The sequence below is a fragment of the Phyllobates terribilis genome, unplaced genomic scaffold, assembly GCF_046119375.1.
Source record: "Phyllobates terribilis strain yellow unplaced genomic scaffold, ASM4611937v1 Scaffold_11__3_contigs__length_659146591, whole genome shotgun sequence".
Lineage (NCBI taxonomy): Eukaryota > Metazoa > Chordata > Amphibia > Anura > Dendrobatidae > Phyllobates > Phyllobates terribilis.
In genome coordinates, this window is record NW_027362771.1 from 131,107,688 (window position 1) to 131,125,056 (window position 17,369).

At 42.6% G+C, this 17,369-nt stretch overlaps 1 protein-coding gene across 9 annotated transcripts in view; it reads right to left on the reverse strand.

Annotated features, from left to right (window-relative positions):
• Positions 1–17,369, reverse strand: part of PPFIA2 (PTPRF interacting protein alpha 2) — a 446,534-nt gene that overhangs the window by 341,833 nt on the left and 87,332 nt on the right. For 5 of the 9 annotated variants that reach the window (XM_073651603.1, XM_073651602.1, XM_073651604.1 and 2 more), the window contains exon 3: positions 12,051–12,212. The exons of the other annotated variants lie outside the window; for them this stretch is intronic. In XM_073651603.1, the coding sequence (XP_073507704.1) occupies positions 12,051–12,212 (162 nt within the window). The remainder of the gene's footprint in view (positions 1–12,050; positions 12,213–17,369) is intronic. 9 annotated transcript variants of the gene reach the window in all.

The window sequence follows — 17,369 nt, forward strand, 5'->3', positions numbered from 1 at the left end:
CCGATATTCGCTTTATCGGAATTCCGATACTTAATTCCGATACTTTTACAATATCGAATACCGGAATCGGAAGTTCCCATAATGCCTGCGCTCTGCAGTGTCTCTGAAGGATGACAAGCTGAATGGCAGCGCTCAGCTGCGATCCAGCCTGTCATCAGAATGCCATCCCAGCGTGAGAGAATTCTCCTGATTGTTTAAAAGCCGCCGGCTTTTAAACAATCACACAGCCCCATACTGCTTCCCCGCAGCCTCCCACCCCGATCCTCCGCTCCCCTCGCCACCTCCCATCCCGATCGTAAGTTAGGACCGGGCGGGGAGCGAAGGACCCGGGCGGGGAAGCCGGCAGTGAAAAGACTTCACCGCCGGCTTTCCCGTTCTGTGCTGCGCTTTCCCGCCGGTTATTTCAAATGAACAGCTGAGGTATCAGGGGATGCCGATCAGCTGTTCATTTGAAGTAGCCGCGGTACCCTCAGAGGGTTCATGTGAGTTCATGCTTGACTGCATTGCATGAACTCACATGAACTTTCCCACGGTCGCACAGGTCAGCCTCACCTCCCAGACCAGTCATGATTAGTGTGTGTGGGTGTCTGTGCGATGTGTGCGGGTGTGTGCGGTGTCTGTGCGATGTCTGCGGGTGTGCGCGGTGTCTGTGCGATGTCTGCGGGTGTGTGCGGTGTCTGTGCGATGTCTGCGGGTGTGTGCGGTGTCTGTGCGATGTCTGCGTGCAGGCAAACATAGGCCGATGTGACACTACTACTCCCATCGGCCTATGTCTGTCCCCCGTCCACTCGTGCCAGCAGGATCAGCTCGATGGGAGCAGTAGTTCCCATCAGCCTGATCCTGCTATTTAAACTGCCCCATGGTCCCCAATAAATTTTAAATACATGTCATTGGTGGCCAGTGGTTACCTACAATAAATTAGTTTATACATTACCTGTCCCCGCCGATCGCCACCTAAAATAAAGTAAAAAATAAAAAAAACTACACCTATACTCACCTAGACACCTAATTCCCCGAAGCCATCGATCTCCTGTAATAAAATATAAAATAATAAACCACAACCTTATCCTTACCCCTCCGTAGTAGTCCACGAGTGTCCCACGATGATCTCCAGTTTAGAGCAGCCACATAGAATGTGACCGCTCTGAACCGCTGCCGCCGCTAGAATGATGGGGCCGTAAAGCAGTCCCGTCATTGCATAAGCGGGTTCGCCGGAGTTCAGGCAGCGCTGCTCCGGTTAGCTGCTTTACGGCCCCGCTGTACCGTGAGAAATTCCCACGGTACAGCAGTGCCGTAAAGGAGGTCTCCGGAGCTGCGCTGACTGAATGCACTCCGGTGACCTCAGTCAGTGGCTCCCGCTGCAGGGAGCGGACGTGTTCCCGGCAGCGTGAGCTTACAGCAGCAATGACAGCTGTCACATCTCCAGATGTGACAGCTGTACATGGGAGATCAGCGCAGGAACGTGGACAGGTAACTATTTTTTTTTTAGTAAACTAAGAATTAAATAAAATGGCGTGTTTTATTTCAAATAAATTATTTTTTCTGGGTGTAGTGTGTGTTTTTTATTTTTAACACTTTGTAGGTTAGTAATGGGGGTGTCTTATAGACGCCCTTCATTACTAACCTGGGCTTCATCGCAGCTGGCGCTGACATGAACCCCACCACTATTACCCCCTGCCACCGCACCAGGGCAGCGTGGAAGAGCGAGGCTAAGTGCCAGAATTGGCGCATCCTATGGATGCGCCATTTCTGGGGCGGTTGACGGCTGGTGTTTCTAGCCTGGGAGGGGGTCAATATTCATGGCACCCTTCCTGGGCTATTAATATCAGCCCCCAGCTGTCTGCCTAGCCTTTGCTAGCTATTAAAATAGGGGGGACCCCACGTCATTTTTTGGGGGGGGGTCTCCCATTTTAATAGCTAGTAAAGGGTAGGTATTCAGCTGGGGGCTGATATTAGTAGCCTGGGAAGCTCCGTGGGTATTACCCCCTTCCCAGGCTTCAAACATCTGTCCCAGCCATCTGCTTAACCTCCGCTAGAGACTAAAATTATGGGGGATACCACGCCAATTTTATTTTTAATAAATCCTTTATTTTAACACTAAATGACACTTGAGGGGTTAATAAAGATGCAGTCCCTAAATTATTATTTATTTTTTAATTAATTTTTCCCAAAAATTTTGACGTGGACTTTGCCATATTTTTGTATGCCAGACAGGTACAGCAGGCAGGAACGGGCGGCCCCCAACTCCCAGCTGCCTATTTGTACCTGGCCGGACACAACAATATAGGGAAGCCCTTTTTTTTTAATTATTTCATGAAATAATTTTAAAAAAATTGACGTGGGGCTTCGCACTATATTTGTGTCCAGCCAGGTACAGCAGGCAGGAACGGGCTGCCCCCAACCACCAGCTGTCTATTTGTACCTGGCCGGACACAACAATATAGGGAAGCCCTTTTTTTTTTTAATTATTTCATGAAATAATTTAAAAAAAATTGACGTGGGGCTTCGCCCTGTTTTTGTGTCCAGCCAGGTACAACTAGGCAGCTGGGGGCTGGAATCCGCAGCGCAGGGAGGCCCAAGCTTTCTGGGCCACCCGCGCTGCAAATTGCAGCCCGCAGCCACCCCGGAAAATGGCGCGTTCATAGAAGCGCCATCTTCTGGCGCTGTACCCAACTCATCCAGGGCCCTGGTGCGGTGGCTCACTGGGTAATAAAGGGGTTAGGGCCAGCTTGGTATTATCAGCTGGCCCTAAGCCCGAAATTCATGGGGTCACGCCAATATTAGACATGACCACCATGAATTTCTAGTAAAGTATTTAAAAAAAACACAACACCCAGAAAAAAGTCCTTTAATTGAAATAAACACACAATTCTGTATTGTTCTAAATTAAACCATACTTACCGTCACGCCCATTCCAGCTGAAGCCAACGATCTCCAGCAATAAAAGAAAAATAATAAAGCAACCTCATCCTTACCTTTCCATGGTTCCCACGACAGCTTCAGCTCTGCTACATCGAAATGACAGGCTGGACCGCAGCAGAACGCTGCCATCCAGCCTGTCATCCCGCAGACACTGAGAAGCGCAGGCATGCTTGCGCTCCTCAGTGTCTCGCTGTGACGGCATAAAGATGAGCCGAGGTCATGTCCAATGAACTCGGCTCACCTCATGCACGTCACTGACAGGGTGGGAAAATTCTCCTGCACTCAGCGCTTCAGTGTGAGAATTCTCCCACGCTGTCAGTGACGTGCATGAGGTCAGCTGAGTTCATTGGACATGACCTCGGCTCATCTTTATGCCGTCACAGCGAGACACTGAGGAGCGCAAGCATGCCTGCGCTTCTCAGTCTCTGCGGCATGGCAAGCTGGATGGCAGCGTTCTGCTGCGGTCCAGCCTGTCATCTCGATGTAGCAGAGCTGAAGCTGTCGTGGGAACCATGGAAAGGTAAGGATGAGGTTGCTTTATTATTTTTCTTTTATTGCAGGAGATCGTTGGCTTCAGCTGGAATGGGCGTGACGGTAAGTATGGCTTAATTTAGAACAATAAAGAATTGTGTCTTTATTTCAATTAAAGGACTTTATTCTGGGTGTTTGTGTTTTTTTTTAACTTTGACTATGGGGTTAGTAATGGGGGTGTCTTATAGACGCCTCTCCATTACTAACCTGGGCTTGATGTCAGCTGGCATTATAAGCTGACATCAACCCCAGCCCTATTACCCCACTGCCACCGCTACAGGGCAGTGGGAAGAGCGAGGCTAAGTGTAAGAATTGGCGCATCCTATGGATGCGCCATTTCTGGGGCGGCTGACGGCTGGTGTTTCTAGCCTGGGAGGGGGCCAATATTCATGGCACCCTTCCTGGGCTATTAATATCAGCCCCCAGCTGTCAACCTAGCCTTTGCTAGTTATTAAATTAGGGGGGACCCCACGTCATTTTTTGGGGGGTCCCCCATTTTAATAGCTAGTAAAGGCTAGGTATTCCGCTGGGGGCTGATATTAGTAGCCTGGGAAGCTCCGTGGGTATTACCCCCTTTCCAGGCTTCAAACATCTGCCCCAGCTGTCTGCTTAACCTCCGCTAGAGCCTAAAATTACGGGGAACCCTACGCCAATTTTTTTTTAAATAAATCCTTTACACTAAATGACAAGTACAGTAATCAACACTGTCACTGTACTTCATATATATGTGACTGACATGTTTCTATCTTTCTAATCTATGTGTGATGCTCTATTCTTTCTGTTGTAAATTGTCGGGTACCGCTGCTGAATTGCCGGCCGGCTTTTTTAAAGAGACGGTGCATGAAAACACTATTATTTTTTTAAATAAATCCTTTACACTAAATGACAAGTACAGTAAGCAACACTGTCACTGTACTTCATATATATGTGCCTGACATGTTTCTATCTATCTAATCTATGTGTGAAGCTCTATTCTTTCTGTTGTAAATTGTCGGGTACCGGTGTATGCTGCTAATGAATTGCCGGCTTTTCGCGTAATACATTCTGCATTATTCTTAGTTGTTTTACTTCATGTAGAATTAACCTACAAGGAAAGAAAGGGTTTATTTTCATTCCGATATTTGTGTCCCATTGACTTGCATTGGTTTCCGGTATCGGAATCGGCGATATCCGATACTTTTTGGGTATCGGTCCGATCCAATCCGATATGATATTTCCTGATATCGGAAGGTATCGCTCAACACTAGTGTGCATACAACCAATGGAGGTTGAGTGCATTACTTATAGTTTTCTATGAAACAATTGAAGCTGCCGATTACAGGTCTTTTTGTAGCTATTCACAGATGGTCCTTGTCTCTTGGACAACCCTTCTGATAGTTCTTTTTACTCCTCTCTCTGAAATATTGCTGGGAGCACCTGGTTGTGCCCTGTTCATGGTGAAATTATGCTCTTTCCACTTCAGGATTATGGCCCCAGGAATGCTCACTGGAACCTTCAGTAGTTTAGAAATTCTTCTGTAACCAATGCTATCAGTATGTTTTGCAACAATAAGGTTGTAAAGATCTTAAGACAGCTCACTGGTTTTACCCATCATGAGATGTTTCTTGTGTGGCACCTTGGTAATGAGACAACTTTTTACAGGCCATCAGTTGAACCAGCTGATATTATTTTTCACTAAGTGGCAGGATTGCTTTCTAAAAACTGACAGATTTTAGCTGGTGTCATGACTTTCCTTGGCTATTTGCACCTCTCTTTCATCATGTGTTCAATACTTTTTCCCCTGTGTCATCTCTCATTATTACACATATTTGATTTCTTTGCTTGTGTGGATTGGATGGGTTTTTACCGACATCCGGTGAAAATTTCATGTCAATACCACCTTTAGAGATATACAGAAATTGGTGACGTGTTCAATACTTCTTTCACCTGCTGTATATATGCATACACATATATATAAATATATACAGTGGCATGTAAAAGTTTGGGCACCCCTGGTCAAAAGTACTGTTATTGGGAACAGTTAAGCAAGTTGAAGATTAAATGATCTCTAAAAGGCCTAAAGTTAAAGATGACACATTTCCTTTGTATTTTAGGCAAAAATAATATATATTTTCATTTTTTACATTTTAAAAATTACATCAGCCCATTTTCCTTTTTGTATATTTTTTAAATGTAGAAGATTATTTTTTTTTTTTGCTTAAATGCAAAAGAAATGTGTCATCTTTAACATTAGGCCTTTTAGAGATAATTTAATCTTCAACTTGCTTAACTGTTCATAATAACAGTAATTTTGACCAGGGGTGCCCAAATTTTTACATGCCACTGTATAGATATATAATCTGGAAAAACTACAAAATAAGTCCCAGATTTATCAATATAGTTCTAGATTTCAGAGTTCCCTAGCTTTGGGACCTGGAAACCTGCAATATCATGAAGCTAAAGAAAAAGGAGAAAAGGAGTAAGTGCGAATTGAGGCTAGAAAGTCAAAGGGCTCCTTCTGACACTATTCTACGTTTGCTACTATATGTAAGGAGCTATTCACTCCTACAGGTGCCCATGCATTTTAGATAGCTGACAACTGAATGAACTATCTCAGCTAGCACTCTCAAGTCCCGCATGCACAAGTACTTGTTGGCCAAGTGTTCTCTCTCTATGGGAAGCAAACTGCTGGCAGAGGTATCAGTATCTAGTTGAAGATCTAGTTGGGGTATGAATGAAAACTGCCAGATTCTTATCAGTTGTAAGAGTCAGGATGTCCCAGTATATACAGGTGCATCTCACTAAATTAGAATATCATCAAAAAGTTAATTTATTTCAGTTCTTCAATACAAAAAGTGAAATATAGAGTCATTACAAACAGAGTGATCTATTTCAAGTGTTTATTTCTATTAATGTTGATGATTATGGCTTACAGACAATGAAAACACAAAAGTCATTATCTCAGTATATTAGAATACTTTATAACAACAGCTTGAAAAATGTTTTTAAAATTCGAAATGTTGGCTTACTGAAATGTATGTTCAGTAAATGCACTCAATACTTGGACGGGGCTCCTTTTGCATCAATTACTGCATCAATTTGGTGTGTCATGGAGGGGGATCAGCCTGTGGCACTGCTGAGGTGATATGGAAGCCCAGGTTGTGCTGATAGCAGCCTTCAGCTTGTCTGCATTGTTGGGTCTGGTGTCTCTCATCTTCCTCTTGACAATACCCCATAGATTCTCTATGGGGTTAAGGTCAGGCGAGTTTGCTGGCCAATCAAGCACAGTGATACTGTTGTTTTTAAAACAGGTATTGGTACTTTTGGCAGTGTGGACAGGTGCCAAGTCCTGCTGGAGAATGAAATTTCCATCTCCAAAAAGCTTGTCAGCAGAGGGAAGCATGAAATATTCTAACATTTCCTGGTAGACGGCTGCGCTGACTTTGGTCTTGATAAAACACAGGGGTCCTACACCAGCAGATGACATGGCTCCCCAAACCATCACTAATTGTGGAAACTTCACACTAGACCTCAAGCAGCTTGGATTGTGTGCCTCTCCACTCTTCCCCCAGACTCTGGGACCTTGATTTCCAAATGAAAATTGGAACTCTGGGACCTTGTGGAGTGTGTCAATGACTGCCTTCTGGACATCTGTCAAGTCAGCAGTCTTCCCCATGATTGTGGAGCCTACTGAAACAGACTAAGGGACCTTTTTAAAAGCTTAGGAAGCCTTTGCAGGTGTTTTTTGTTAATTATTTTAATTTACTGAGATAATGACTTTTGTGTTTTCATTGGCTGCGAGCCATAATCATCAACATTAACAGAAATAAACACTTGAAATAGATCAGTCTGTTTGCATTGATTCTATATAATATGAGTTTCACTTTTTGTATTAAAAAACTGAAATAGATTAACTTTTTGATGATATTCTAATTTACTGAGATGCACCTGTATATAGAATGGTCAGAAGATCCCATGAAATAGGCAAGGTTGACCAAATTTAAAGGGGTTTTCCTGGCTTGAGCTAATTTTTGCAGATTGGTGAATTATGACAATAGAACATTAAGGAAGGCAGTTGAGAATCTAGTCAGCATGTGTCCGCCAGTATGCAAATCGCATTCCGGCAGTCACGTGACTGCGCACTCAATCTGGCAATTAAGTCACATGAAGTGACTGCAGAAGTTTAGCCCAAGCCCGAAAAAACCCTTTCACTACTTGCGGACGGCCCAACGTCTTACAATGTTGGACTGGTCTGCACGTGACTCTGCAATGTCATTTCAATATCAGCAGTGGCCCGAAGCACAAGCAGTGACAAGAAGGCAGAGATGGCTGTCAGAGATGACCGGACTCGCTATAAAGAAGGCAGAGATGGCTTACTGTCATCTCCGCCTTCCTGATTACTGTATACACAGCACTGAACAAGTGCTTTGTATACAGTATAGGAAGCTCTAATAGTGCTTCCTCCTCCGCTCCCAGGGTGATCGCTAGGTGCTTGGGGAGGGCAGAAACTGCTAGGTCTTCACACACCCAAATCATCTCTGCAGTGCAAACAGGAGGCTGAATGTGCCTTGTTATTGAGGCGAATAATAAAAATATTTATCTGCTTACCATCATTCAAGAAGAAACTTGTCTCAGCAGTAATCAGTGCTCTCCTTTGTGTCCAGCAGTTATGTGCACATGATATGACCAGGACAGATTTGTAGGCACTGAGTGACTGCAAGCAGAGATCTTGACCCAGCAAGCCTATTGCACCATAGCATATATTTCCATACAATGAACATACTTTATTTTCTCTGAGGTTGTATTGCGTTTCTTATGTCCAGAAAATTACAGGTTTTCTCAAGATCAAGCGTCCATGCACAATATGTCAGCAAAAGCTCAAAAACAGCATTCTCTTTTGACATGCACAACATTTGCTTCATTTCTACTGTCTTGGCACAAATAAAAAAAGAATATATTTTTTGCCTTTAACAGCATTTCTTTCTAGAACATACACCTGTATTGCCATCTAGTGGCCCATATCAATAACTGACATTAGGCACTTGTACCCTATTCTACACTGTTGATAAACATCATATATACATCCCAATACTCAATATACACTAAATGAAACCGTTTCACATACTATCTGAAGAAACAGGATTACAACAATGGATATACCATACTTTAAGTTCATTTTGAACATAATGAAATCTATGAGATCTATTGTAATGATCATTGTGGAAGTGTATGAAAACTACAGACCATTGTGATCAGACCCCTGTACAACTGACCATAGACCTTTCCATGCTACTTGCCCTACTGCAAATTAAAAGGATTCTCCGCATTCACACTTTTACTGAACCTATGTTCACTAGGAGTAAATAATCCTTCTACCATACAACATTTCCTTCTTTGTCAATATGCGCTAGTACCAATTATAACAGCCACATGGACGCACTTCAGCAAGTTCGTAAATATAAGAGAAACACTTGTGAGGTTTATGCAATATCCACTGCAGTGAAAATATTGTGGCTTATCTAAAAACTTAGTAAAATTAGAAAATATGCCAAACGTCGCCTACTGCAAGTTATTATAGGTTTTATGTGTTATCTGCATATTTCAAACGTTCGCCTGGAATAAAAAGTTAAACATGTTTAAATTAATCTGTCAGCAGGTTTTGCTATATCTGCTAGCAGCATGATGGAGTGGCTGAGACCCTGAGTCCAGCGATGTGTTACTTACTAGTCTGTGTTTGCTGTTGCAATAAAATTAGTGTTTTATCAGCAGGAAATTATCACAAGGACTAGGTAGCTCGTGACTCCTAGTCCAACCACGCCCCCACCACTGATTAGATACACTGAACACAGAAAGCAGCCAATCAGTGGTGTGGGCGTGGTTATACAGGGCTCAGCTTTCTTAGCTGTGCTAGATCTGCAGTAGAGAAAACAAGTGCTAAGTGATACTGTATATTCTCTGTAATCAGGGTCTCTGCCCCTACATCATGCTGAGGTCAGATTACTTAGCTAAAACCTGTTGACAGATTCCCTTTAACAAGTCCTGTTTACCATGTTGTCCCATTTACAGGCAAGTTATAGAACTGACTGATAAATAGTTTTGTGATTTAAAATCTATTGAATGAAATTCTACTCTGAAAGATAGTAGTTAATCACTTATAGGACCGCCCACTGGACTCATAAGCCCGGAGGGAGCAGGGATAAATTAATAATATTCAAATTATCCTGAATCTTTTATAACAAAACTAAAAATCTATTTTCTCATCTCCTCCTGCTTTGTAATATTCTGTATGGGGACAGGACACCATGTTCAATGTGCCAGGTTCCTTTTAAATGTATCAATATTTGTCCGGCTTAGTCAAAAAAATGTGAGACCAAATCTCGGAGGATCATAAATATTTTAGAAAAAAGATTTGACTTTTAAAGCCATGAAAGTCTGGCTGCTGTAACCTACCAGCTATACAATTGTACTTCACTTCATTTAATGGTGGACGTATACGGTAGGTTTCCAATGGTGTTAAGGCCCCGTCACACATAGCGACGCTACAGCGATCCCGACAACGATACGACCTGTCAGGGATCGTTGCTGCGTCGCTATGTGATCGCTGGTGAGCTGTCAAACAGGCAGGCTCACCAGCGATCAGGGGAGCAGTGACATCGTGGAAAGAATCTTTCCACGATGTCCTGCTCCTGGTTACCAGCCTGCTTCTGAAGCAGGAGCAGGCTGGTAACCATGATAAACATCGGGTTACTAGGGGCACACGCGCACCTAGTAACCAGTTGTTTATCATGGTTACCACTCTGCTACGGTGAGCGGGAGGTTACCGCTCACCGTAGCAGATTGGTAACCATGATAAACAGCAGGTTACTAAGTGCGCGTGTGCCCATAGTAACGCGCTGTTTATCATGGTTACCAGCCTGATCGCTGCTCCCGCTGGTCACACACAGCGATGTGTGCTGACCAGCGGGAGGGCAAAGACGAAAAAATGGTCCAGGACATTTTGCAGCGATCAGCGACCTCACAGCAGGGGCCTGATCGCTGCAAAGTGTCACACATAGCGACATCGCTGGTGAGGTCGCTGTTGCGTCACCAAAACCATGACTCAGCAGCGATCTCGCTATGTGAGACGGGGGCTTTAGTTAACCAGAGGCAATATACGACAAGTTATTGGAAATGTAATGAAACAACACCGCAAGGAGCATCTAAATCCTGTGAACGACCCCCTAATATGAGGCTCCCTGTGGAGAAGATCTAAGAGAGTAAAAGGAGGGAAACTGGTATCTAATAGACCATAAAGATGAGCTGATAATGACTCTAACGATAATTATGTTCTATTTAAATCATTTTTTTTTTTTTTATGTAAATTTGAATGATTTTTCTTATAACAATCTGTACTAGAAAAAAAATGGAAATGTTGTAATTTTCACACTGGCGACTGTGGCTATTTAGACTTATACTTCCTGTTTTTTACCAAAGACTGTTCAGAAGTCTCATTATCATCACAGGTGTAATTACAATGACAGGTAACACAGGATCCACCTTTCCCAATAGGTGATGTCACAGCTGACCCTGCTCCCCATCTTTTCACAATGACCTTTACCCATCCTCATTAGAGGATACAAAATAATAGGGCCTGAGTTTGTCTATTGCTGTTACTATACAGGATAGGTCATTTTCTTATGATCCATTCCCTTTGAATGCCAAAATAATAAGGTCAACTCAAGAATGCTCGTTTGTTATCCTTGCTTATACATTGTGCAATGGAAATCGCAGGAGATTGTATAAATTATTTTCCTGTCTGAATACAGTGAACGACTTTCAATTGAACGATTAGACGATCGAAGATGAACAATTTTTTACAAGATTAACGTAACATGTAAATGCTTGTGTGCCATCGAGTGTATATCCTTAATTATGATAATATCATTACAGGGTTTATCCAAGACTAGTTTTTACTATTTTACTAAAGGCCTATAAACTAACAAGCTAGCAGATGCCACCTACCTCCTAGTGCCGATCTTTGGCTGCAATTAAGCGGCTTCCGCTGACGTCACGTCGACAGAGCAGAAGCTTTTTTTCCGCTCTGATCTGTTGATGGGGTGTGACTGCCGAAGTCATGCTGATTCACAACAGGCTCCCCACTGCCTAACTGCAGGGAGCCAGCTGGTAATCAGAATGACGTTGGCAGTCACACCCCATTGACACAGCTGCTCTGTTGACATTGAGCAGCTGAATCATGTCAGCAATTCGCAGACATGACTGGTGCAATAAACTTAGCGGCTGTGTGAACTAACCCTAAAGAATAGGATCTGCTGACTTATGTAAAACTCAACAACTTTCTTTGGTGCAGTCAGGCCAACCATGTTGTTTGTTAGTCAGGCCAACCATCCCTCACCTCTCACTTTGTGTAACAAGCCTTGATACTCTTTGCACATTTGCAACAGCTTTCATACAATCACAAAGAAGTGGCTGTTCTGTTTCTACGTATTCATACTGATCTTCTTTCAAACATATATGCATTTTCTGTAGCTTTATGATCTAAGTGACATGTAGAGGAATGGACGGTTGGCCCACCAGCATCTAGTATGAAAAGACTGTAAATACCCCCTGTAAGGGCTCACCAGATGAGGTGGATCCGTTAAGCCTCTGGTCCGGGTGGGCACACGGACCCCAGGCGTTGTTGCAGCTTCCAGAGGACACATGGAATCGTGGGGACTAGGGCTAACTGGAAACTCAGGAGCAGACGGACAGACGGAGTGGAACCCAGCGGGGATGGTTGCGAGCTGAAACACAGTAGTACAGATAATGGAGCAAAGAAGGAAGACTAGAGTCAAAATCCCAAGACACAAGTGCATGTGTCAATGGGCCTTAAATAAATCTAGGGAGATGAATTCAGTGATCCATGCCGGGCAACCTGCAAAACCCGATGTGGAGCACAACAGAGGGCAGCAGACACAGGAGAAGGAAGGGGAGCCTGGAGTGTCTGGGACAGGTATGTAACACCCCACAATGAAACAACACACAGTATTAGACACACTACCCACCTAATTCTCATCACATTATTTTAAGATATTTATTCTAGATATTTTAGAATTAAATAAGGTCAAAAATTGTTGCCCGTCAAGCAGTGATTCTGAGCTTATAGGCTTAAATTCTGAACATCCCATTAAAGATTTCTGAGCCACTTCTGTTTCTGAACACAGAATACAACCGTCTCCGAGAATCAATAATCCCAGAGGCACTTGGCATTCTTGTCACAAACACCCAAGTGGATTAGCACTAAAGCCAAAAACAATTAACCTGGGAGACCTGCAGTACACTGCCAGATGCAATATACAGTATATATACAAAACCTAAGGACAGCACAGCTCATAAACTGCTATTGATATTACTAATGCATCAGAAAGAAAGAGGAAGATTCCGAGCCTCACCAAACTAGAATTCAACAGCAATGTTAATAAGCCACATCTAATAGCCTGTAACGATTTTTGTGCAACATGCAGAAGGGTTTGACAATTTGTATCTTGGTCACATACATAACCTTTACTTCATATGACCTGTAACACTGAGATATGCCTCCCCGGGGCACAGCAAATCACTGGGACAGTCGAATCAATGTTATACTGTCTCACTCAATAACTCAAGGGTGCAATGTACTACTTGTTTAGGGAGTAACTGGTGCATATAATGTCCTACTCCTAGACTTAGATAAATGGGATTTTTTTCATAGTTGACAGTATTGTGTACCTCATTTAAAAAGAATATGCACACTATGCAAGAGTAGAAGACGATGGCTATAGAGATAATAAATGCAAATGTTGCATAGCAACATATTTTTTATATGGATTTTCAATCAAATAAGTATAGTGTATTTTCTTTTAGGCTCCTGTGCACATGCACAGTCATCATCTGTTTGTAACGGATCCAGAATAAAAATAAAACAAAACGTAGATCAATTACCAATGGTGCAAAATGGATGCAAGATAAACAATATCCATTATGATCCCATCTCAACCCACCCCCCAAAAAATTGGGGGAGGCTACACAAATTTTTTTTACAGACCACAGTCCCCATTGTGGTGTAAATCACTTTGTAAAATTGCTAAATTTGTGCACAACACTGAGTTGTACAAAAAAAATTGTGATTTTTGGACCAGCTACCGTATACCAAAATGGATGTCACTGAGGTGGGATGGGGGTGGAAAGGGGATGTGATGCCAAAGATCATTACTTACATCATTTCTTACTGAAGCCAGAAATCTTACTCCAGTCACTGACAGGAGTAAGATTTGTGGCAAGGCGCACACCACTTTTAAGATGCTCCTTATTTACTAAAGAGAACCTGACACCCGATACATGCCGCCTGATCCAGCATGTATCAGACATGGGCTGCATTATTTCAGCCATATATGTTTAAGAGGGCAGAAAGACGTATTTCTCGTGCAAGGATCGCATGGCAGTGCATGGACTGGCCCGGCACCTCTCCTGACCCGAGCGTGACAGCATGATCTATTTCTGTGCAACTGTTACGCTCAGGTCAGGAGAGCTGACGGCCAGTCCGATGATTCCAATGCGATCCTCGCACGAGAAATACGTCCGTCTGTCTGCAGCGTATCAGAGAAAACATACTCTAAAAGCCAGGGAACAAGATGCACAGGTGCCTAGTTCGACAGGCAGGTCCGCGGTGGCTTCTCCCCACCTGCTGCTCCTCTGGATAAACAAGTCTATCACTACAAGCGCATGCAGGGAGACCTGTCAGTCACTGGCAGCGGGTGGGAGGGAGCAGCCGGGGATCTACAGTCTGACTAGTTGAACTATGTTGAAATCATGGCTGAGATCATACAGCCAGAGCCTGATACATTCTGCCTGTGTATCAGACTGCATGTATTAGCTATCAAGTCCTTTAAAAGACATGTGCCTCTTAATGAATTAGGAGCGCTTGACTCCAACATGCCCCTCCTCAAGACCGGTGCTTTTTTTATTCAGCTAATAAAAGACAACAGATGGGAAGGAGGTAAACTGAAGGAATTTTATGACACATCCAATACCATTCAAATTAATAGGTCCTGTATTAAAAAAACATTTAAATACCAGTTTTATTATCCCACAAAAACAACTACTGTACATGTGAACATAGCTGTAGACAGTTCTTATAAATCTGCCTCAATGTGGATCTCCATGAACTTCATAATTTCCAAATTCTTGCATGTACCCCTACATGTTTTGGCTACATTCATCCAATGTGTTCCCAGTGTGGTTTTTGCCACAATTAAAAAAAAAAGTACAAAACAAGTAAAACCACTGCATTTTTGGAAAATTGCTTACAAGGTGTACTTGTTAGAAAGGCCCACAAGACTGTGATTGGTCCAGGAGAAAAAGGGTTTTTGAATTGGGGTTAGGGCACTGGATCATTAGAAGGGGGGTGGAGCTGTATAAGGGGATATAAAGGGGAAAAGTGTGGGGAAAAGGCCATTTTAGGGCATTCTAGTGAGACGAGTCCCACCCACCCATTCTTGTTTTTTGTGTTAAAGTTTGTATTTTTTTTATATATATACATATATAAAAAAATTGTTGATAGATTGACATCTATATATCATATATATATATATATATATATATATATATATATATATATATATATATATATATATATATATATGTGTGTGTATACATGGTTCGTTATATAGGAAGGTTTAGATTGTTGACAATATCCTAGATTTTGTTTAGGGAGTCATGGTGGCCGAGGCGTTGTGGTCCTTGGAGTTGGTGGAATTTGTTATGGGAGGGAATTTATATGGATGGTTCCCTTCAGGATGGAATTATGGTTGGCTGATCTGGCACTTAGTGGGGCTCTGGACGGGGGTGTAACCTGGAAGCCAGTGGTGGCGTTCTTTTACCACTGATGGTGGTGTGGTGCCCTTGAGCTTGGTGACGCGACTGAGGGTAAACAATAATCATGCACTGTGTGCAGAATTATTAGGCAAATGAGTATTTTGATCACATGATACTTTTTATACATGTTGTCCTACTCCAAGCTGCATAGGCTTGCGAGCCAACTACCAATTAAGTAAATCTGGTGATGTGCATCTCTGTAATGAGGAGGGGTGTTGACTAATGACATCAACACCCTATATAAGGTGTGCTTAATTATTAGGTAACTTCCTTTCCTTTGGCAAAATGGGTCAGAAGAAAGATTTGACGGGCTCTGAAAAGTCCAAAATTGTGAGATGTCTTGCAGAGGGATGCAGCAGTCTTGAAATTTCCAAACTTTTGAAGCGTGATCACTGAACAATCAAGCGTTTCATGGCAAATAGCCAACAGGGTCGCAAGAAGCGTGTTGGCCAAAAAAGGCGCAAAATAACTGCCCATGAATTGAGGAAAATCAAGCGTGAAACTGCCAAGATGCCATTTGCCACCAGTTTTGCCATATTTCAGAGCTGCAACGTTACTGGAGTATCAAAAAGCACATACTCAGGGACATGGCCAAGGTAAGGAAGGCTGAGAAACGACCACCTTTGAACAATAAACATAAGATAAAACATCAAGAATGGGTCAAGAAATATCTTAAGACTGATTTTTCAAAGGTTTTATGGACTGATGAAATGAGAGTGACTCTTGATGAGCCAGATGGATGGGCCAGAGGCTGGATCAGTAAAGGGCAGAGAGCTCCACTCCGACTCAGATGCCAGCAAGTTGGAGGTGGGGTACTGGTATGGGCTGGTATCATCAAAGATGAACTTGTGGGACCTTTTCGGGTTGAGGATGGAGTGAAGCTCAACTCCTAGACCTACTGTCAGTTTCTGGAAGACAACTTCTTTAAGCACTGGTACAGGAAGAAGTCGGTATCGTTCAAGAAAAACATGATTTTCATGCAGGACAACGCTCCATCACATGCATCCAACTACTCCACAGCATGGCTGGCCAGTAAAGGTCTAAAAGAAGAAAAAATAATGACATGGCCCCCTTGTTCACCTGATCTGAACCCTATAGAGAACCTGTGGTCCATCATAAAATGTGAGATTTACGGGGAGGGAAAACGGTACACCTCTCGGAACAGTGTCTGGGAGGCTGTGGTGGCTGCTGCACGCAATGTTGATCGAAAACAGATCAAGCAACTGACAGAATCTATGGATGGAAGGCTGTTGAGTGTCATCATAAAGAAAGGTGGCTATATTGATCACTAATTTTTTTTGTTTTTGTATGTCAGAAATGTTTATTTCTAAATTGTGTGCACTGATATTGGTTTACCTGGTGAAAATAAACAAGTGAGATGGGATTATATTTGGTTTTTATTAAGTTGCCTAATAATTCTGCACAGTAATAGTTACCTGCACAAACAGATATCCTCCTAAGATAGCCAAATCTAAAAAAACCCCACTCCAACTTCCAAAAATATTAAGCTTGGATATTTATTAGTCTTTTGGGTTGATTGAGAACATAGTTGTTGATCAATAATAAAAATAATTGTCTAAAATACAACTTGTCTAATAATTCTGCACACAGCGTATAGGAAAAACACTTGATCTTATAGCTTCAAGGACCTTCCCCCCAATTTTTGGTATTTAGATATTGTTATTGATTGTTAATAAACAGCCGCTGTGGCCAGTTATATCCAAAAGATAATGTCTCCAATGTATTATTATCATAAGAAGAAGGGTACAGGGAGAGTGGAGGAGGAATTTAACAGGAGGTTGGTCTGAATAGAACAAGTTGGCCATACATGGTCATGTATATTTCTTGAAAAGAGACCTCTTTAGTAGCGGTGTAAGCAATGCTGGAAATTGTGTAATTTACACACAGGCTTTAGCGCATCATTGAGACTTTCCAACCTTCTATGAAAGATTTTCTCATTCAGTATTTTCCGCGTTTTCCAGTCTCTCCTGAGCTACTCCACTTGAATTATTGATGTAAAGATGAATCAACCAAGGCTGTATTTTTAG